We start from the raw sequence: 23,700 nt of genomic DNA, 5'->3' as shown, positions 1-23,700 counted from the left end.
TATTTTTAATTTTTTTAATTTTTTTAATTTTAATTTTTTTATTTTCAATTTTTTATTTTTGTTTTTTTGTTTTTTGTTATTTTTTTGTTATTTTTAATTTTATTTTATTTTATTTTTTATTATTTTTATTTTATTTTATTTTTTATTTCATTTTATTTTATTTTTTATTTTTTATTTTATTTATTTATTTATTTATTTATTTTCAGTTACTTTATATAATACATACATATATGCATAGTTTAAAATTAAAAGATTTTACTTAATATAGGCATTGGAATATTTTATTCATGAATATTGTCCATATTAAAATGCTTTTATAATATTAATATATTTTCAAATACATGTCAATATCAGTTAGTGTTTCATTGTGAGATATTTAATTTATCACATATATTGAATTTTTTAACTATTAATATTAAGAATTAAATGAATTACACATCTTTCTCATACCGAGCTGAAGAATAAACTTCAAGGTCATTTATTTATAAAATTCTCCATCAATTATTTATGCTAGGAAGGCACATAAAAATGATAAAGCCTGCCAAAAACATTGTTGGACCATCATATATATATTGAAATATTAACAAAAAAATTTGTGTAGTGTTTTCTACTAATCAACTTAATACACACTTTTGGCATACACGAAGTTGGTATCTAGTTTAGTGATGTAGTAGAATCGTTTTATGGGTAAGTTGAAAATAGGAGAGAATTAAGATGATGACCTGATGGAGATGATGCAAGTGGAGTAATGGGTACATGTATATAAAGTTTCCATGGATGAATGGTTCATTAACCATGCATGAGAAGGAGGTTCCTAGAGAATCAATAAATATAGTAGTTGGTTAGTGATGTACTCGAGTGAATGTATACTCTTTTATATGGACTTTAACAATGTATATGATTTATAGGTACAAAAAGGAGTGTAGAAATTATATCTGTAGATTAACCTGATAATTCAATATAACTAAAGCAAAATACTTTAATCTACTTATACTATCAAAATTGCGGAAGCTTAATAGATTTGAGCAAGATCAAGCGGAACACATATAACCAAAAGAAGAATCAATGCACATGAAACACAGAAGAATACTCTGGGCAAAGCCTCAGCCAAAAACCCTGCTATCTCTATTATCGTACAAGGTGGAAATACATCAAGATTACACAAAGCCTTAGCTCTCACAACTAGCCAGCTCTTAGTACAATCCTCCTGGATGCTCATAGGAAAATAAGGCTTCTCAGAAACCTTCTCCTCAGCCCTCCAAGCCTCCTATTTCCTTGCGTTGTTTCTCCTAGGTGATCCTACTATTACCAAGTGTAACACTAATCACTCACACTAATCTCACAACCTATAAAACTGCGCAATCCTTAAGGAACCTTGTTCCTTCTACATGGATGAGTTTCCTTTACAGGAAAACTCACGCAACTGACAGTAACCTGTCTTTGACATTTAGCTCAACTGGGTATTTCTCTGAATAGACATGCATGAGTTACTGATGAGAGAATCTTCAGTTATCTGGAGTACACTAGTTGGATGCATGCATGGATTAACTGACTGAACTCACAATTAGTTCCTCAAACAGTTTGGAACTAATTTAACTGGACTTAACTCAGTAAAAGGAGCTAACTAATTACAACTGAAATACAACTCAGTCTTATCTCCTTAATTAAGGGATAATCTTCTTAATTTAAGGGATAACTATTGCATGACTTCACAAAGACTTCTAGCTTGAATTTCTCCAACTAATTAACTCAAGATGAATTAATTGATTATTTTTCAAGCAGCTAGTGAGACTAAATTCGAATTTTAATTCTCAATTTCAATTCAAGGACAAATTAAAATTGGAATATACTGGATTCTATTTTTATCATTTCTTGTTGCTATTTTTAACACTCCCTCTCAACAAGAAAGGAATTCAACTCGATCCCAATCCTGAACCTTTGGAATGTTCTACATGCAACACTTCTTTCTAGTGTTGTTGCTCGAGCAATCTCCAGAAACAAAAAAACATCCAACCTGAATCAGAATGATGCCTCTGTCATCAAAGTCTCTGACTGCTATTGCCTCTGTCGACTGAAAACTCTGCGCTTCTGTTGATTCTGACTTTCTGCACTGTTGTTAATCCTTCTCTGTGCTCTTCAGTATCTGACTACTCTAGCCTTTTCCACTTTGATCTCTGACTGCATCAATCCCACTAATTCCTCCTGCTACTATGTACTTTGGGCTGTCGTAGCAAGGATCCATGAGATAAAACCTATCAACAGACCTTGCCCAATTTTAGATTTCTTGAGACTATCACTTCACATCGCCCCACCTCACACTCGAAGGTATGGTTGCATGTGATCCCTCTGCTGACTTGGCTCGAAATTCCCCCCTACTAGAGGTCTCTGCATGAGTGGATGCCTCGACTTGGTCTCCTCTCAACATCTCCAATTGTGGCTCCACAATTGTCTGATACTTCTTCTAGGGTTGTATGTTGAGAGGTAATTTACTCTCCCTCTCAACCACCAAATCTCTAACATTTTCCTTGCTCCTCAAGGCTTTTCATGCATCTTGAACCTCAAGAGAATACAGGTTCTTACCTCATGAACCGATCTGTTTCACCTATCCCATGGTGATGTGTCTAAGGGAAACCTTTCCCTTACCGAAGACAACATCGTAGCATTTGTTCTCCAACATCATGATCGATAACAAATTCTTCTTCAGTCCAGGCACATACTTCACCTTGGAGCCTGTTTCAGACCATAGAGAGCCTTTTTGAGTCTGCATACAAGTTTTGCATCATTTCTAGGAATGAATCCTTCTGGTTGTTCAATATAAACTTCTTCTTCTAAATCTCCATTAAAGAAGGCTGGTTTTACATCGATTTGGTATACTTTGAATTTCTAAAAGCTGGAAAGAGCAAGAAACATCCTTATGGCTTCAAGTTTGGCAACAGGTGCAAAAGTTTCTTCAAAATCTATACCTTCTTGTTGAGCATTCCCTTTATAAATAAGTCTAGCCTTGTTTCTAATGACTTCTCCATTTTCATTTAGCTTGTTCCTGAATATACATTTAGTTCCTATAATATTTTTATCATGAGGTTTAGGAACTAATTCCCAAGTATCATTCTTTTCAATTTTCTCAAGTTCTTCATCCATGGCCTTGACCCAACATTCATATTTACATGCTTCATTTGCATTTTTAGGTATAGTGGAGGATAGTAATGCTAGATAGCTTGAGGTCCCTGTAATACTTCTTCTTCTTTGTACACATACCTCATTTTCCTGTAAAATTTGAGTTTCTGGATGATTTTTCTAAACATACCTAGATAGAGTCTATTCTTCTACCATTATATCTTCTTCTGGTGCTTCATTGGTTTCTTCTTCAATATAATTTTGATTTGATGTGGGAAAGTAATCCCCATCTTCCTCATTGTCATAATCTTCTGTTGATTTTATCTATTTTGGATTTTTGCATGCTTCATTAACTACAACATCAATGCTTTCAACAATTTTCCCAATTCTTTTATTATAACATCTATATCCTTTACTTCTAGAAGAATAACCAAGAAGAATGCCTTCATCTACTGTGGGTTCAAACTTACCAAGTTTTTCATCATTCCTTTTGATAAAACATTTGCTTCCAAAAATTTTAAAGTATTTTATAGTAGGAGTCTTACGATACCAAAGTTCATGTGGAGTTTGAGTGCTATTTAGCCGAACATTTGATTTGTTGAGAATAGTCATGGCAGAAAATGCAGCTTCACCCCAGAAGGTTGCAGGAGTTCCAGATTCATCTAGTATAGCTCAAGCCATTTGTTGAATTGTTTTTTTCATTATTTCTACCACACCATTTGCTGAGTAGTTCTTGTGGTGGAGAATTGCCTTTTTATTCCATGTTGTTCACAAAAGTCAAAAAATTCTTCCGATATAAATTCCCCTCCTCGATCACATTTAAGGCATTTGATTTTTTGATCTAATTCATTTTCAACCAAAGCTTTAATGGCTTGGAAATTTTCAAATGCTTCATCTTTATGCTTTAGAAGACCTATCCAACACATTCTGGAAGAATCATCAATGAGCAAGATAAAGTAATCTTCTCCATGAGGTGAATTTTTCCTTGTTGGTCCACATAAATCAGTATGGACAAGTTCAAGAGGCTTACTAGCTGACCCTTCTTTTTCCATGAAGTGAACTCTAGTTTGCTTACTGATTTGACATGGCTTGCATATTGTATTTTTTGGGATGTTGATATCTGGAAGATCATGAACAGCCTTGAGTCTGCATGCTTTTCTTATTTGAGAAAAGATTAGATGTCCCAATCTTCTATGCCACAGCCAATTTTCATCATTTTTTCTTAGACAGTACTGTTGTTGTCCTCCTTTGAGTATGTATAAGTATTTTGGAGTTCTTGTACCTTTGATCATGGTCCCTCCTATATCATGCTCACGAACAACACATCCATTTGATCGAAACACCACTTCATTTCCTTGATCGCACATTTGACTGACACTCAACAGGTTATGCTTTAGACCATCTACATTCATAACATTTTCAGATTTAACCTTTTCTTTCAAGAAAACATAACCTTTACCTTTTATGAAAGTTGGAGTGTCATTTCCAAATGATACATTCTTTTCCTTTTCTAAGGCTTTATATGAGTGAATTTTCTCTTTGTCACCTGTCATGTGTTTGGAGCATCCACGGTCAATGTACCACTGATTTTCTTGTCTTTTTGCATACAAGGCTATACCACATCTCTCCGTTTGAGATTATATCCTTAACTATATATTGGGATTTAATGGCGTTTGCTCCTTTTGAGGTGTTTGCCGAAATTTGCTCCTGCATTCAGATTATTGATGACCAAAGTTGTTACAGATTGAGCATTCTATTTCATTTTCGAGAGGAGAAAAGTTATTATAGGAACTTCTCTTGATCACTGTTACATTCCTTTGATTTCGTGCTTCTCTAGTCATGATGGTTTTGTAAGCAACGCATTGAGAAGCTTTGTGCCGAAAATTATGACATGAAAAACATTACCCATTAAAGAAGTTTTGTGACTATCAAATCTATTTACATGTTGATTGTAGTTTCTATTGATATTCATCTTTGGAGTAAATTGAGTATGATCTCCTTGGGGTTGGTTGTGGCTTCTATTGATATTCATCCTTGGAGTAAATTGAGTATCATTTACCTAGTGATCAGCTTTATGCCTTTGCTGACGATTGTCATACTGTTCACTGGTCTTTGCTGCATCAAGATAAATTTTGGTGGAGGTTGACGACTTCTGTGATTGAGATGCTTCTTCAGTATATTGAAGACCTGTCTTTATCAGAGGAGAACACTAGACTTTGATAATTTCATTTAAATTTTCTGATCCTTTAGCAAATCTAAGATTGAGAGATTTTGTTTTGTCAAGATCTTTTCTTAGACCCACAATTTCACATTCTAGTTTTTCATTGTGTTTTTCTTTTTCAGCAAGTTGGTATGTCAAGGTATCTATGATCCTATTCTTTTCTTCTAAACAGATTTTGAGTTTAGTGATTTATTCATGAAAGTTTTCCTCTTCTAAAGCATCCCAAAAATTATCATCGTCATAAGCCATAAGAAGTCTATAACCATCACTATTAGATAAACCATCACTATCCTCTTCTAAACTATCCCAAAAGTCATTGCTATCATAAGCCATGAGAAGTCTGTAATGTTGTCCAGTTTCATCTTCATCACTATTAGATAAACGATCGCTATCTTCCTGAGTATAGTAACTCCTTTTATTCACAACTTGTCTCCTATTCCCTTTTGCATATTCCTTTCCGTTCTCATATTTATCTTTATGAGGACATCTGGTAGCATAATGACTGACTCTTCCACAAGCAAAGCATTTGAAAGGTAGCTTACCTCTAAACCCTCCAGAACCCCATTGAAGCTTCTTGACAAAATTTACCTCATCTTCTTCTTCTAAAATGTGTCCTGATTCATTGAGTTATTCCTTTTCTTTTCCTTTTGCTGAAGCTTTAAATGCGGTTTATCTCATATCTGATGGACCTCCTTTTCTCATCTCAAAAGAAATTAGGATTCCATGAAACTGTGTCATAGTGATATTCTGCAGATCCTGTTTTTCTTCTATGGTAGACACTTTTGATTCAAATTTAGCAGACAATGATCTAAAAAATTTCCCAACTAAGGTAACTTCCTTTATTTCTTCACCCAGATTCTTCAAACAATTAACAACCTCATATATATGTAAGAAGTAACTAGCTATGTACTCTCATCACTATGCATCTTAATAGCTTCATACTGAATTCTGAAAGTTTGAAGTTTAACACGTTTTACCTAAGAGTCTCCTTGCTAAATCTGAATGATTTTGTCCCATATGTCTTTAGCTGAATTGTGCTACATGACTTTGACAAACTCTGATTGTGACAAACCTCCCAATAAAGTATTGAAAGCTTTTGCATTATTTTCATATTGCTTTTTACCTGTCACATCTGTAGGAATCATTGTTGGAAATGTATATCCTCCTTCCACAATTTCCCACACATTTGTTCCAAGAGAGTGTAGATATGCCATGGTTCTTATTTTTCAATAAACAAAGTTGCTGCCATTGAGGATTGGCGGTCTGATGGATCCCATGCTTTCGTGATTATTCATTTTGATGGATCTCCCTTCAAGTGATCAAGCTTCTTCTGAGGGACCTGCTCTGATACCAATTGTTGGAAATAACACTAAGAGGGGGGTGAATCAGTATTATCAGATCAATACTTTTATTTTCCAAACAAATTTATATACACTACTTCAGTGAAGTGAACTATCATGTACATGCAACTATGATTAAGGAAACCAATGTATATACAGAGAACTTGTGATTTAGACAATTTATCATGTGTTGATATTAAACCAGTACATCAGAAACTTATTAGACAATGCAGTAAAAATAGAATAAAGCATCACACATAAGAAACACACATGAACACCAAGATTTAATGTGGAAACCCAATATGGATGAAAACCACCTGTTGTTGTCGTCTCTGTCTTCTTTTAATAATAAGAAAAATATGTTTACGATATTGTACTGGTGTAGACTCACACCAGTATGCAGGCTTCTACCTGCAGAAGGTTACAACCTTCTCTCATTCTCAAACTTCTATTGGAAGGGAGCTACAACCCCCTAGCTCTTGTACTAGCCAATATGTTTACTAGTACGTAGGTGCCAACCTATAGAAAAATCCACTCTTCCACCGGGGACCACGTTTCATGAATTTTCAGACTAGATACTCCTGGATCACAACACCACAATCTGAAGGCCATGTTTCATCCAATTTTCATACTAGACCCATCAAAAAACTTTTTAAACTTAAACTGCTTCAACCAACATTTAATTAATCTGAACAACCAGATCATTGACACCAAAACACTATGTTGAACCCAGAACCCTACATCATCATTCGGAACCAGTTGTAACCTAAAAAATCATGCATTAGAGTGTATATGCTACTTGGATAAACCCAAACTGCATGTATACTCCACTTCCGTTAATCAAACATGCGTATACCTTCAAAACTACTGCAAACATAAACTTTTGAATCAAGTCTGTACCAACCAGCAATATACAGAATATTTACTGTCAACTTATAGAGCTTTACATAGGTAGGGACAGAGATCACTTCTTCTCACTTATACAATCAATCAATCAAATGCCAGCCCCCTTATGCATTCAGTTTTACATTCAGATCTAAGAAGACTTCATTGATAGACAGTAGTATAACAACAGAATTTGATCAGATAGATCAGTTAGATCTAAAAACAAAGCTTTTCTTTTGTATACGCTACTTGAAATAAAAAAAAATGCATGTATATGCTCTTTGGATGAGACAAGCCTGCGTACAGATCTGCAAATATTGAGTCAGAACTTTGCTGCAATTCCAAACTTTAGGCAAACCTAGATCATGATAGATAACGAATAAAATAACACAAAACATCAGATTTAGTCTCAACCAATATCAGATCTTTCAAGAATAAGTCATTTCAGGTCTCATGATCCTGATCCAATATTGAACTCAAGGTGCACATAAATATTTCAGATCTAGTCCCAAACCTAACCCTACAACATAAAATATACTTCAGATAGAATTATTCCTTTACAATCTTATTGCTTTCTCCCTTTGCCTTATGATCTTCTCCTCCTTATATAGCTTTAGGCCCTTTGTCAATACCTTGGATCAAAAACACTTAGGACCAATACCTTGGACCAAATACCTAGGGTCAATACCATGGACCAAATACCTTGGACCAAAACCTTGATTTTCCATCCCATACACACTTTTCTTTCTGTCAAAGTGCGTGTATACGTATACGCTCTTTTTTTCTGTCTTCCCGCGTGTATATGCTACTTTGACAAAGTGACCCAGCGTATACCTCTCTTTCTTCAATCTCTGGAGTCTGATCTGTAATCCTTTATTGTGAACCTGTTGCACTGTGCACTGCCATCTGTGTGAGTTTCCATCAAGGACAACATCTGTATCATAATGCCAACACTTAGAATTACTATAAATTACAATATCATCTAGGTATATAATTACAAATTTTCCTATGAACTCTTTAAGTACTTCATTCATCAACCTCATGAATGTATTCAGTGTATTGGATAGACAAAATGGCATGACCATCCACTCATACAAACCTTCAAAGACATTTAATGCAGTCTTCCACTCATATCCCTCTTGAATTCTTATCTCATGGTATCCTCTCTTTAGATAAATTTTGAAAACCACCATGCAACACTCAAGGAGTCCAATAAATCATCAATACATGGCAGGGAAAAATGATACCTGATAGTAATCTTGTTCAAGACTCTCTAACCTCTACACATATGTCATCCACCATCCTTTTTAGAGATCAACATTGTAGGTATTGTGCATGCACTAATACTCTCCATGATCAGTTATTTATCTAATAACTCTTACAACTACTTTTTGATATCCTCATTTTCTTTGTGTGTCATGCAGTAAGCAACGTTATTAGGAAAACTATCTCTTGGTATCATGTCATTGTGGTGACTGATACTTCTAACTAGTGGCAATTCATTTTGTAGATCATTTAATATAACATCATGATATTCTTCCAACATTTATTGAATCTCTACAGGAAAATAAGAAATAGTACTAGAAGAAAGGAATTACTCTAGGCTTACAAATAGTAGCAAAGTTTACCTCTTCTCTTTCCATCTACTCTAGAAATTCCTTGCCACTCATCAACAATGTCGTTGAATCATTGCTCCCAGAAGTTCTTTCCTCCTGCAATCGTAACAAGCTATGATTGATGCCATCCTTCTAGAATTTATATGTAATCTTCTTGCCATCATGCACTACACTCCTTTCAAATTGCCATGGTCTTCCAAGGAAAAGGTGACACACATCCATGGGAATCACATCACATACGATCATGTCTCTATACATTTCAATATGCAGTTCATCCTGACACTGTTCATTAACTAAATTTTGATGTCCTTTATGTTCCCAAGACACCTTGTAGGGTGTTTGGTGCTTCTGCTCCCTCAATTTCAACTTCTCTACAACTTCTGCAGACACTATATTAATTTGTTCCCACTATCAAACACAACCTTGCAGCACTTACATTGGATTTTGAAAATAGTCTTGAGCAAAGATTTCCTTTTTGCTGGCCCCATAGCTTCCTTCTCTTGTTTGATCAACACCTTCTTCATCATTAGAGCCCCTCCTGTCTCTGGCACTTTTTCTGTTTCAAGAAACTCTACCCTACTTCTTCTATTGGAGCTACAACATCACTACTTTGGCCAAGTTCTCTATTCTATGGACATTCATATGCCATATGCCAAATTTTTCCACACCTGTAGCATCAAACCTCTCTCCCACCTCTTCCTCGTCCTCTCGAAAAGGATATTCGGCCTCTAGAATCACCTTCTTTATTTCACTGTGGGCTGGAAATACTAATCACCAATCATGCAATGGCTCTCCATTTATTCTGTTGTTCTCCTATATCTCTAGCAACACTTTTCCCCGTGCCATCTTGTTTTCTTGCAAGGTTCTCCTCTGATTTCAGTGCCATCTGGTAAGCCTCTTCTATTATCCTTTGATATAGTACACTTATTTCATCTTGAATATCTAATCTGAGCCCATTGATATACCTTTCATTCTTCTATGTAGATTCTTCCACATATCCAACCCTAATGTTTACTTTGTAGAACTCCTTTGTGTATTCTATGAATATCAACAGTTTTTGTCTGAGGTTCTTCTTACTTCTAAACAAGGTCAGCTGGTAATCTTTTGGAAAAAACTACCCTCTGAGTTTTTCTACCATCTTGTCCCAGCTTTTAATCTTTTGTTTGTTCTTTATTCTACTCTCTATTTGTACACCATCCCACCAAATAGTTGCATGTCCCTTCAATTGGCTCACTGCAAACTTAACCTTCTTTTCTTCATCCATTTCCTCATAATTAAAGAATTTGTCCATCTCTATGATCCAATCGATCAATTCCTACGGATGCATACTTCCTATGTAGGAGAATAAATATGGTTTTGGTTTCATGAAAGAACCCAAAACTGCCTTCAAACCCTTGGCCTCTACTATTTCTTCTACTTCTTCTTCTATGGTTTCTTCTTCTCCTGAACACTCTCATCTCTAGCATCAATATTTCTGTGTTGACCAGTCTCCATTTCTGCCATTATTGATTCCAACTGTCGCATCACTCTCAACACTTCTATGTTGGAAACAAGTCTTTACCCTTTTTCTCCACTTACACCTCTTTTAGCACCTCCATCAACACCTTTGTCAACTCTAGGTGACATGATTGCTTCTTTTCTCTTGAACAAAGATAGGGTGTGCTCTGATACCACCTAATGCAAATGTGCACTTAGATTTGCTAAATTCGGCCCCTTATGAATTCGCTTTCTTAAACAATAGGTGCCTAACTTGAAACCACCTAGTACATGCTATCTTCTATAGTCTCTAGAGTAAAAAAATCTTCACAACATAGCCCTTGGAGCGAAGCAGTAACACCTAGATCTCATACACTATGAATGTATGACTTAGGAGTAAAATCCCAACAAAAAATAGTGAAAAACCTTTTAAAATCAATTGCTAACCTACCACAGTCGTTAGATCCTGACGCGTAGGCTTGGGTTCTCTCACTAATACTGTCAATTAGGGATCAGTTGAGTAGGCTCCACCGACTCCTTTCCATCCCAATGATAACCTTTGGTGCAACATATTAGATCCTCTTTGCTAAATCAACCTCTCAGTAAATGCTTGACTATGATGCGAAGACCTGTGGCACTCTTCCTTTGGTTCTTATCGACAGGATGACATGTCCTGGTCTATTTGTCAATCTGTCCTGCCAGTGTATGACTTCTGGTGGCTCCCATTAGCCACATCCACTCTACGCTTAGTCTGCCCAAAAGTCCTCTTCTTGGTTGCTTAGATTTGGGGTTCAAACCATTTTTTGTGGTATTATCTCCTGGATTAAGTGTCCATAACAAAATAGCTGACAAACTTTACAAAAGAAAGCTACATTGACTAATTGTTGGTCCATTGGACTTAGTCATTGATTTGGTGGTTCATCCCTTTGGTTTCTTGTAGCCCTTGGGCTTTCCATCTCATCTCTGCGATGCCTCTAAGGAACTTCTTTACGTATCTCCTCTCCTTTCTCCACCTTTTGCAACACTCTAACGTGACCTTAGTGACTGGAGGTCTTGAGTTGAACAAATTGAACAGAAACACATGTTCTTAATATTCCAAGGAAAAGAAATAGGAGAATTGCAAAAAGGTGTAGACAAAGCTCTCGTAAGGAAAAGATTGCTTCAATGTACACCACACACTATCCATTTTTTCATTAACCAAAATATATTAATATTACACTAATGTGGCTCCTCTCCTCTAAAATAGGATCAACAGACCAATTTGGGGGAATTCACCTAAACTACAACTACTACAACAATTTGTTCAATTTAGAGAGTTACATGGCAAATTAAAAACAAATTCTGGCCTAACAATCCACTCTTTGAGGAACCAACTCTTCTTAGAAAAATATTTTGAATTCTCTGTAAAAAAAAAAAGATTAAAAATCCCCTTGAATCATAAAGTCATTGAAGTGCTTTCCCCTATTTGCAATGGAATTAATGTGTAATAAAAATTCATTATTGGCTTCGAATCAGTCATAGAGAAGCCATAATTGAAAATTAAGACTTGTTTTTTATAGAAAATACAAACGAGAAGAAAACATTATAGATACATCCTTGCATGAAGTGTACTTGTGAAATTTAGTGATTTCTTATGATTCTTAAAATAATATTAAACATGGATGAATAGGTAAGAGAGTAAACCACTTTAAGAATAACATTAATGTATTATTTAGGATGCACACAAAAAAAAAATCAAATGAATGTTAATTAATTGATTTTGTTTTTTCAAGTAACCTAATAAAAATATGTGTGAAGTTATTAACTCTTAGTTAAGGTATTACAAATATCTCTTCGTTATGGGATATAAACCACCTCATACTTTGATTTCAATATTTACGCCGTAAGGCGTTTCCCTTTGAAATCAACTTTCCTCTTGGGTTACGTGTACATTTCTGAGCCTTTGATTTAAGTGTTAGACGATGAAAATAATCCTACCCATCCAATTGATTAGACCGGTATACGATGCAGCCCAGTAGATCGACGCTTGCCCTCGCTCGATGCTACGCTACTTCCTGCAGGCGCTGCTGCACTTCAAGGCAGGCAGGGATTGTCGATGACACTTCAGATCGCCTGAGGTCATGGAACGACTCCAACTGCTGCCAGTGGCAGGGGGTATCCTGCAATAGACAAACAGGGTGTGTAATGGAGCCTCTGCTGCCGGGGCTGCTGTCCGGGAGCGACTTCATATTGGATACCTAGATGAAGGGCACGCTGTCGGAGTCCTTGGGAGATCTCCAGTTTCTTGAAATTTTGGAAATGGGGCCATTGAAACAAATTACTGGCCCTATTGCCTTGTCATTTGGGAGGCTCAGGAGGCTAAAGAAGCTGCGCCTCAACGCCAATAAGCTCGGCGGTTCGGTCCCTCGATTTTTGGCATACCTTCACAATCTTCAAGAATTGGATCTGTCTGAGAATGGTCTGAGAGGAACTTTACCGGTGAGTTTCGGAGGCCTAAGGAATCTGCGCATTTTGAATCTGTATACCAATAGGTTCGCCGGCCCTAATCTTGAATCAATGGACCGTCTTTCCAAGCTCACCATTCTTGATCTCCATGGCAACCTTCTCAGAGGCCCCATTCCTCGGTCAGTGGGAGAATTGCGTTCTCTGTAGTCATTGGATATGTCTAATAATCGGCTTACAGGAACCATACCGTATTGTATAGGTATGTTATCGAATCTGTCAATCCTGCATCTCAATAACAACAATCTCAGCGGCAACACCCCCCATTCCATAGGAAAGGTCACGACTCTAGGATTTCTTTATCTTCAGGAAAATAAATTGAGCGGGATTCTTCCAGCTTCTTTCTAGGTTTGGTCAATTCGCAAAGACTTTCAGTGGCCAATAATATGATAGGCAGCCCCATTCCTGCTTCGTGGGGTAAGCTATCGAACCTAAAGGATCTCTACCTCAATAATAATAGATTATCAGGTTCGATTCCCAACTCTATAAGAAAAATTTCTAATCTTATGTTTCTATATCTCTCTCATAACAATCTTTTTGGGAGCCTTCCGTGGGAATTATCAGAGATTTCTGATCTGCAAGTCTTGGATATTTCATTCAATAATTTCAAGTTTGTGAATATTCCCAGAGTACTATTTGAGCTCCCTGGATTGTATCAACTCTCCCTTGCTCGGTGTGGCATAGAGGGAAGAATTCTTGAGTCATTGTCCAAAATGTTGGGGCCTCTTTCTCTGCTTGACCTTTCCAGCAATAGCCTCAGCAGCACCATACCACCATGGCTGGGCAACATGACGCAATTAGATACTCTCAACTTGTCAAGAAACGCATTGACATCCACCATTCTAGAGGAAATTCGCAACCTGCAAGACCTCACCACTCTGGACCTCCATTCAAACTACCTCACCGGGCCTATAGCATCCCTTTTTGCCATCAGCAGCCCCTTTCCTGACGGAAATTTAAGAACCTTGGACTTGTCCCGCAACAGACTCACTGGTTCAATACCTCCTAATGCAGGCGATCAGAACAGCATGGAACAGCTTTTTCTGTCGCACAATTCTCTCAGCAAACAAATCCCCTCTTCAACTGGCATGATGAAACAATTGAAGGCCCTGGATCTCGGCTGCAATACACTGTACGGTCCCATACCCAGTACGTTGGGGAGTTTGGCACAGTTAAAGACTGTAAAGCTGAAAGAGAATCGCTTGAGTGGAGAAATCCCCAATGAGTTTCTGAATCTCACGTCTCTGTTGCAACTGAACTTGTCTCATAATTTCCTGTCGGGAAGAATTCCGCATGGGATCCTGCTTCAAAAGTTTCCAATATCCTCCTACACCGATAACAATGGACTCTACGGAGATCCTCTTCTTCCATGTTCTTCCAGAGCTCGAGATTCGAACCCATGACAGTTTGCTGGACTATTTTGGTTTTTGTGTTATCGGTGAGCTCCCAGTGCCCACTACACATGTCTCCTGTCGCATCACCTTTGAACAATTCTTTTCATGGATGATAGAAGAGAGTAATGAAAATCCAAATCTTCTCTGCCATTGTTCTGGTATGTAGTATATTCAGCTTGTGGTCATAGCAAAGTACGACTTAAATGCAAATCATATATTGAGAACTAGGCTTCCCATTATGAAGATAAGAAGAAGCTTACTGTTATTCTTGTATCTGTAAAGTTTCAATAATGTGTTAATAAACTGTGTAGTATCGCACAAAATTTCAGAGTATGCAAGGTTTTAAATTTTGAAATGAATTTAAATTTATCATTCCCTGTGTGGAGTTCTCCCGAAGATTTTGCAGATGGCATTTTCCAGTTTAGTTTTTCTCAAAATTGGTCAGAGTTTTTTTATTTATTATAAATTTGAATTATGTAATTTATAAAATTATTTAATTTTTTTCTACAGTTATAAATTTAAATTATATAGTTTATAAATTTAAATTATATAGTTTATAAAATTATTGAAGTGTTGAGAAATTTTTATTTAAATATTTAGAAAAATTTAAAAATTATTTATATATTTAAAAATAATTTAAATAATAAAAAATTGTATTATTAAAATTATTATATTGTGGAATTTAAGCCTGAAAGCATAAGCATAGTTCAATTGGTCAAGTACTTCTTGTTAAGTATCTTGTTATTTGGAGGTTATAGGTCAAATCTTCTGGACCTCTTTATGGTATCTGACTAGATAAGCCTGCTGAGTTCGTGTTACTAAATACCTTGCCATTTGAGAGGTTACAGATCAAATCTCCTCGACCCCCTTGGTGTTAAGCCTAACCAGATAATCCTGCTAGTAGATTCCTTTGAATGGATCTGTCTAGATTATTTCCCATAAATATGGCAGTCACTGAGTGACTTAAAAAACCAAAAAAAAAAGACTGATTTTTTTTATAATTACGCCGTAAGGCGTTTCCCTTTGAAATCAAATTTCCTCTTGGGTTACGTGTACATTTATGAGCCTTTGATTTAAGTGTTAGACGATGACAATAATCTTACCCATCCAATTGATTAGATCGGTATATGATGCGACCCAGCAGATCGACGCTTTCCCTCGCTCGATGCTACGCTACTTCCAGGTGCTTCTCCGTGTGGAGACCTTGCACTTGCCCTCGCTCGCCAATACTAGATTCCAAGACCCTGGATCTGTGGAAATCGACTTCAGGAAACCCTTCATATCAATCATAAGGTAGCAAATTATATTTTGACCCTCAAAACATACCCAGTCTGCTACAGGACACATGAGATGATTCCAGGAGGTCTCGCTCAGCCTTAAAAGGGCTTGGATTATCACCACTAGATGCCTTGGACTGTCACAAGCCCACTTCTGGACTTCGATTTGTCGCGGGATGGCTACAGGAATTGTGATCTGTTACAGAATGGTTGCTCGACATCAGGGTATGTATTTCCATTTTAGTTTGTTTCAGAGTATCAAGGATTTTGAAGCAGAAGCTAAAGCAATCGGTATGGTTAAACATCCCAACATTGTTCGCCTCTGATCTTTCTATTGGGGTATAGAGGAAAAATTGCTGGTTTATGACTACATTCCACATGGAAGCTTGGCAAATGCCTATTATGGTGGGTTCCCTTGTTCTCTTTTTTCCATTTCATGTATATCTACAGGAAATCTCATTCAATTCGTTTCTACATGGTTGTTTTTTGTTTTTTTTACAAAGATAGCCCTTCAATCGCTTGCATATTATGAGTTTCTTATGGATTCCACAATCTCCCCTATTTAGCTACTGTACCTTCAGCTAATACATAGTCATTTGAAAAAGATGTACCTTCAGCTCTCGTATCTATTTTAGTTATTGTACCTTCAGCGCCCGTATCTATTTTTTCACCATCTTTATGGCTGCAATCAGATTAGATAAACATTGAGTAACTCTAATTTTCAATTTTAGTCACCCTGTCTTGGGCCAAACTTTTGAACATTATGGTACCTCTTTCATTACGAGCATCAGGGGAATTGACATTATTACAAAGATTTGGTTGATGTTGTATGTATCAGGTTCCATCCCCGTATATTGGTTGATGTAACAAAGGTGGATCTGAGTACCACTGTGTTGGGATTCAAGATATCAATGCCTATTATGATTGCTCCAACTGCCATGCAAAAGATGGCTCATCCCGAAGGTATACATTAGATTATTGTATTATAGTTAACATCCTATTTTGATGCATATATTTTCTGAAAGTGAATCCATCATCTTTTACAGGAGAGTATGCTACTGCAAGAGATGCTGGAACTATAATGGTTTGGGCATCGATCTTCTCTTTGTGGGATCGATCTTCTGAATGTTTTAATTTCCCTCTAGCTATTAAGGATTTAAGAAATTTTAATGATTTTGGATTTTTAAATAGTTTGTTGTGTTGATAAAAATTGAGGCTTGGACATATTTGTTGTAGACGCTTTCTTCATGGGCTACATCAAGTGTTGAAGAGGTTGCTTCAACTGGACCAAGCATTCACTTTTTTCAACTTTATGTAAGTTTATCATTTCTGCCCATATTATTGTCTTCCCATGTTTTCTGAGATCTAATTGAGTTCATAGCCATCCAATTGTATTATAGGCTCCTAAAGCAATGGTAAGATCAGTTATATTGTGTTGGGTTTACTAAATGTGGATGTATGAGTGGTGTTAAAATTTAGATGTCATTGCTGGCAGGTTTACAAGAATAGGAATGTTGTTTCACAACTTGTTAGAAGAGCGGAGAGGGCTGGTTTTAAGGCAATTGCACTGACTGTGGACACACCTCGACTTGGGCAGAGGGAGTCTGACATTAGAAATAGGTAGTGAAAATTAATTCTATTTTAGATTTGCTGACAAACTCAAAGAATCCCAAATAATTTGACACCTCACAGAAAGTTGATTCCTATTCCTAAACTTCTCGTTTTCACTTTCAAAGTTATGTTTCTTGAAGTTGGAACCAAACTCTATATTCTAGCTCTCCTTGCTTATGTAGAGATGGGGATCTTGTATAATTGCTCTTTAGTTCTTTGATGTAACAACCTTCATTCACATCTATGATGCTTCTGCCAAAAAAAACCTGCAACTTTCACTTTCCTTCATTTTCTTATTCCTGGTGTTTGTATCCTTCAGAAAATATAGAAAAGACTTTCAAGGTCTACAGTTTCATACACGGTCATTCTAAAAGGCATGGAGAAATCAGCGTCACTGGTGATGGTTTCAATTTCAGGGACTTGAGCAATTACCAAGCCAGTGGGATACTTCTGAATAAGCCTGCAGACTATTTGGAATAATAGCAAATGAAAATTCACTATAATATGAAATGCCACCAAGGTTAGTTGATAACAATCTAGCTCTCAATAAAAATTGGAACATTGTGGAATTCTTTTACGATCAGAAGCGACGCTAGGGTTAGAAAAAGCATTTAGCACCTATAATGTATCAAACTTAAAATAAGTCAGAAGTCTCCATTTTATCTAGGATTCCTCTTTGTTCATCCCTTCTCTGACACTGAGGTATCTAATGTTCTGAAAAGTCTCATTGTGATATCCACTCATACATGCTAGATAGTAAGGCACACCTCTGTGTTGAGATTCAATTCTGGATCCATAATTGTTTTTGACTTCTATTGATTTTCCTTTGTCAAAAATGTAGATTCACATTGCCTCCATATCTTACCTTAAAGAATTTCGAAGGTTTGGATCTTGGGAAAATGGAGAAGGTATGTGTTCCATTTTATGAGTTCTTTAAATAGAAGGATGTTGTTTTTAGTTCTTCCTATATTCAAGGTCCAGACTTCTTCCTTAAGTTGGTTTTTTCTTGCAGACAGCGGATTCTAGACTGGCATCATATGTTGCAGGTCAAATTGACAGATCATTGAGTTGGAAGGTTTGTAATAGTCCTGGTAGAGGGATATTTCAAATAATTCTTCAGTATTGTGTTTGAATAGAATGAAAATGGATAGAGAAGCACCTGGAGAAATCTTGGGGTTGAGTTCCTGCCTTTGGTTGTAACCTTCTGAATCTCAGAAAAATTATTTGTGATGAGTCATATTATGATTTACATCTTCAAGAAATACTTCGTATCCTTTTTCAAGAAATACTCTGTATCCTTTTTCCAATTATTTTGGCTGTGGCATCCCATGGGCCATGTTGTGGTTACTCTCCGATGCCCTGTCATTGCGTTTCAGTGGTTGTTCTCTTTGATCTCGATGTGATTAATTGGTTGAAAAGGCAAAGACTAGCTGTGGGCAGCTTCTTGGCTATTCACAAGTTCATCTGATCTTAGTACTTTTATATCAATACAAATATGAGGTCTCCGTTTGCTTTTAAAAATAAGAAATTGTTATGGTGGCAACCAATGACTATATGGTATCGTTTGTTGCTTGCAGTCCTTCCTATTGTGCTAGACGTCACAGTAAACACTCCAGATGATTCTCAAGTTATTTTAAAGGTACGCTATCTCATAAAAAATATTATCCAGTGCTTATGATGGTAGGTGGTAACATAAGTCTTGTCATAGATGTTCGATCCAGCTTTAAGAATTATGATGAATATAATCCAATCTTGCAGCATCCAGACCTATGGATAGTTATGTTTGGTTTGACAGTAGATTTTAATATATGTTTGTTTTATGGAAACATGGAATTTCCACACACCGTATTCTTGATTTATGCCGATTATTAGCTGTGAATGTGGAGACATGCCATCTGATCAACTATTCTTTATCCCATGAGGTAAGAAAATCAGTAGTTCAGAAGCTCATTAAATAATGGGATTGTTTGATAGGCTGGTGGATTGCAATTGACTAGTTTTGTTCAAGATATCATGTGGTATGACCCTACTTGCATTAACAACACAGGTGTTCATGTCAAGATAGAAATAACCATGTACAATGAAACTGGTTCTATTATTAGTTTGTAAAGCTTAAGTGTGACCATGGCAACATTGGCCATCTTAGTTTTCTTGACAGAGGATTCAGTTGGCTAGAGCAGTAAGTTTTGGAATTCTGCCATATGACTGTACATCTTATTCAATTGGGTAGAATTTAGTTGGTTTTCCTTGTGGAATCCAGCATATAGATATCTCCCCAAAAGATGCATAGCGTCTGTATAGAAAGGCCTTTTATAGCATAGACTATGCTTTTCACTTTTAAGGCTCTCCCCACATCTATATCAGGTGCAGTGAGAAGCATCCTCACCTTCTTGGCCTTTTCCATATCCTTGCGCAAAAGCTGCCCAAGCTCACGCTGGCCCAAAACATTATCTATGTAAATAAAGGCGGGCACCTTCTAGCTACCCATCCTCATGCTTCCTAATATCGGGAAAGGTCTCTCCATGTTTAATGAAATATTTGTAAATCAATCTCCGCAACTCTATTTTCTTTGGAATTGAATGATTGAATCTATATTTTCTAAGAGTTAAACTATAGAATGTTTACATCCTTCAATGTCAAGGAGTGAAACGACTGCATCTGGTCCTCTATTACCAGTACATACATTTTATTTCACTTGTACCATGGATAAACTTGTCCTCTATTGGGCAATACATTTTATTTCACTTGTACCATAGATAAACTTGTCCTCTATTGAGCAATGTCCACCAATACTTTTTATTTGGCTTGCCTGATAGATAAACCTGGGCAATCTCCACCACTACTTTTTATTTCTAGAATCTTCATTGACAAAGCCAATATTGAAGGGAATAAATCTACACATTAAAACTGGAGAAAAGGTAGCAGTTTGTGACTCAGTGGGATCAGGGAAATCTGCTCTGCTATATACAATTCTTGGAAAAATCCCAAAAATTTCAGGAGATGTAAGTTGAACATTAACTACTCTTTTTGAGCAAAAGTAACCATTTCATAGCTCAACAAGATTGTAGACGTAGCTTTTTTGCTTTCTATATACATAAATTCTTCCATGAACTTTTTGATTGGACTACGTGTAGGTTGAAGTATATGGCAATGCTGCCTACGTGGCACAAACAACTTGGATTCAGAGTGGTACTGTCAAAGATAATATACTCTATGGGAAACCAATGGACAAAATTCAATACAAGAAGACAATAAAAGCTTGTGCATTAGACAAGGATATAGAGAGTTTTGCTCATGGAGATATGACGGAGATTGGGGAGAGAGGATTGAATATGAGTGGAGGACAAAAACAGAGGATTCAGTTGGCTAGAGCAGTAAGTTTTGGAATTCTGCCATATGACTGTACATCTTATTCAATGGGGTAGAATTTAGTTGGTTTTCCTTGTAGATTCTAACATATAGATATCTCCCCAAAAGATGCATAGCGTCTGTATAGAAAGGCCTTTTATAGCATAGACTATGCTTTTCACTTTTAAGGCTCTCCCCACATCTATATCAGGTGCAGTGAGAAGCATCCTCACCTTCTTGGCCTTTTCCATATCCTTGCGCAAAAGCTGCCCATCCTCATGCTTCCTAATATCGGGAAAGGTCTCTCCATGTTTAATCAAATATTTGTAAATCAATCTCTGCAACTCTATTTTCTTTGGAATTGAATGATTGAATCTATATTTTCTAAGACTTAAACTATAGAATGTTTACATCCTTCAATGTCAAGGAGTGAAACGACTGCATCTGGTCCTCTATTACCAGTACATACATTTTATTTCACTTGTACCATGGATAAACTTCTCCTCTATTGGGCAATACATTTTATTTCACTTGTACCATAGATAAACTTGTCCTCTATTGAGCAATGTCCATCAGTACCTTTTATTTGGCTTGCCTGATAGATAAACCTAGGCAATCTCCACCACTACTTTTTATTTCCAGAATCTTCATTGACAAAGCCAATATTGAAGGGAATAAATCTGCAAATTAAAACTGGAGAAAAGGTAGCAATTTGTGGCTCAGTGGGATCAGGGAAATCTGCTCTGCTATATACAATTCTTGGAGAAATCCCAAAAAATTCAGGAGATGTAAGTTGAACATTAACTACTCTTCTCGAGCAAAAGTAACCATTTCATGGCTCAACAAGATTGTAGATGCAGCTTTTTTGCTTTCTATATACATAAATTCTTCAATAAACTTTTTGATTGGACTACGTGTAGGTTGAAGTATATGGCAATGTTGCCTACGTAGCACAAATAACTTGGATCAGAGTGGTACTGTCAGAGATAACATACTCTATGGGAAACCAATGGACAAAAGTCAATACAAGAAGGCAATAAAAGCTTGTGCATTAGACAAGGATATAGAGAGTTTTTCTCATGGAGATATGATGGAGATTGGGGAGAGAGGTTTGAATATGAGTGGAGGACAAAAATAGAGGATTCAGTTGGCTAGAGCAGTATATAACGATGCTGACATTTATCTATTGGATGATCCCTTCAGTGCAGTCAATGCTCATACAGCTTCAACTCTATCAAATAAGGAGGAGACATTACATAAGAGAGACTCCAAGACTTGCTAATATTGCTTGTCATAGTATGAAAAATCTGGTTTACCTCTGTATCAGATCTGTAAAGATCTTAGAATGATATCCAGACATATTAATGTGAAAATTTCTGTGCATATTAGATATAAAATATTTGAGTTTTGGGTTATCAAAGCTATAGATTGAGAACTACATGGATTGCTTGATATGATGGCTGGTTTGATTTGTATATCAGGATTGCTAGCTTCTTTGGGGTGGTAGTGTGAGATCAATTGGGAATTTCTACTCGTTTCATACTTCAAGAGGGAAATGAATTTCCCAATGATGGTGGTAATGAAGGAACCCAACAAAAGCACAGAGAATAGCATAGTTGATTGAATAAAAAAATCAACTGTGTAAATACAAATAACACACCCTACAAAGTGATGTCTTCTTGAATATTGATCAATATGAATGATTTGCCTTTCACAGTTCTTGTGTTTTGATTCTTTATGAATAGGAATTGATTCATTCAACTAAAATTGGTATTGTTGATTTTGATGGCACTTCTGTTCTCCAGCTTGATGATTGGGTGCGGGCACCTTCTAGCTGCCCATCCTCATTCTTCCTAATATCCGGAAAGGTCTCTCCATGTTTAATCAAATATTTGTAAATCGATCTCTGCAACTCTATTTTCTTTGGAATTGAATGGTTGAATCTATATTTTCTAAGAGTTAAATTATAGAATGTTTACATCCTTCAATGTCAAGGAGTGAAACGACTGCATCTGCAAGGGTTCTTTTATCTATTCCTCTGAATCCATGCAACATATCTATAAACCATGCTCTGAGTGCCTATGCCAAATGCACGTCTGATATGCTCCTTAAAGCACAAGAAATTCATTGAGGTTTGAAAGTCATTGAGGTTTGACACGCCTCCTTAGCCCTTCGAAATCTACAAACTTTATCATTCCACCATCCAGAGCCATAGCTTTACTCTGTTTGCCTCTAGTTACCCTTTTGCGAATACTAGAATGTCATTTCGCTCAATTGAACTTATGTGCGGACCTAGGTTTACATTATGCTCATAAGGGAGAACAAAAGGTGAAGCATTGTCAACCTTGTTTCATAGCCCTAAACCACTTCTAACTTACTTTTACTTCTCAAGTTTAGACTATGGGAAGAGATAAACCTGTCCTCTATTACCATTACATACATTTTATTTCACTTGTACCATGGATAAACTTGTCCTCTATTGGGCAATACATTTTATTTCACTTGTACCATAGATAAACTTGTCCTCTATTGAGCACTGTCCACCAGTACTTTTTATTTGGCTTGCCTGATAGATAAACCTGGGCAATCTCCACCACTACTTTTTATTTCCCTTGCAGAGTTTAGATTATGGGAAGAGATAAACTTGTCCTCTATTACCAATACATACATTTTATTTCACTTGCAGCATAGATAAACTTGTCCTGTATTGGGCAATCTCCACTAGTACTTTTTATTTGGCTTGCCTCATAGATAAACCTGGGCAATCTCCACCACTACTTTTTATTTCCCTTGCAGAATTTAAGCCCACTAAGCCCAAGGCTATACGGTATGGTTAATTGTTATTGGTAATTTTTAATGGGTAACTAGCAATATTATGGTTAATTGTCGATAGATGTTTATTTTCAATGGGGAACA

General features: G+C 36.4%; 2 protein-coding genes across 8 annotated transcripts in view; one reads left to right on the top strand and one right to left on the bottom strand.

Moving 5' to 3' along the window:
* LOC149182516 (protein VERNALIZATION 1-like) overlaps positions 1 to 23,700 on the bottom strand; it is a 96,800-nt gene that overhangs the window by 62,012 nt on the left and 11,088 nt on the right. The window lies entirely within an intron of this gene.
* LOC149182517 (glycolate oxidase 1-like) lies at positions 15,953 to 18,723 on the top strand. Its single transcript, XM_089417978.1, has 7 exons — positions 15,953 to 16,050; positions 16,664 to 16,788; positions 16,872 to 16,909; positions 17,062 to 17,139; positions 17,321 to 17,445; positions 18,278 to 18,344; positions 18,449 to 18,723. Exons 1-7 carry the CDS (start codon positions 15,953 to 15,955, stop codon positions 18,566 to 18,568), a joined length of 651 nt encoding a protein of 216 aa, XP_089274104.1. The 3' UTR covers positions 18,569 to 18,723.

Source organism: Pinus tabuliformis, chromosome 3_2, assembly GCF_031772625.1.
Source record: "Pinus tabuliformis cultivar Carrire ecotype Pingquan chromosome 3_2, CPIR1, whole genome shotgun sequence".
In the NCBI taxonomy this organism is placed as follows: domain Eukaryota; kingdom Viridiplantae; phylum Streptophyta; class Pinopsida; order Pinales; family Pinaceae; genus Pinus; species Pinus tabuliformis.
The sequence above is the reverse complement of the archived record's forward strand: the minus strand, read 5'-3'. Positions and strand labels throughout refer to the sequence as shown.

What these genes read in the sequence shown, in the direction of transcription:
- LOC149182517 (XM_089417978.1), top strand. Translation starts at nt 15,953, where the DNA reads ATGCCTTGGACTGTCACAAGCCCACTTCTGGACTTCGATTTGTCGCGG. An exon ending in GAGATGCTGGAACTATAATG is followed by an intron (nt 16,910 to 17,061) that starts GTTTGGGCATCG and finishes TATTTGTTGTAG; the next exon opens with ACGCTTTCTTCATGGGCTAC. An exon ending in ATCTTGGGAAAATGGAGAAG is followed by an intron (nt 18,345 to 18,448) that starts GTATGTGTTCCA and finishes TTTTTCTTGCAG; the next exon opens with ACAGCGGATTCTAGACTGGC.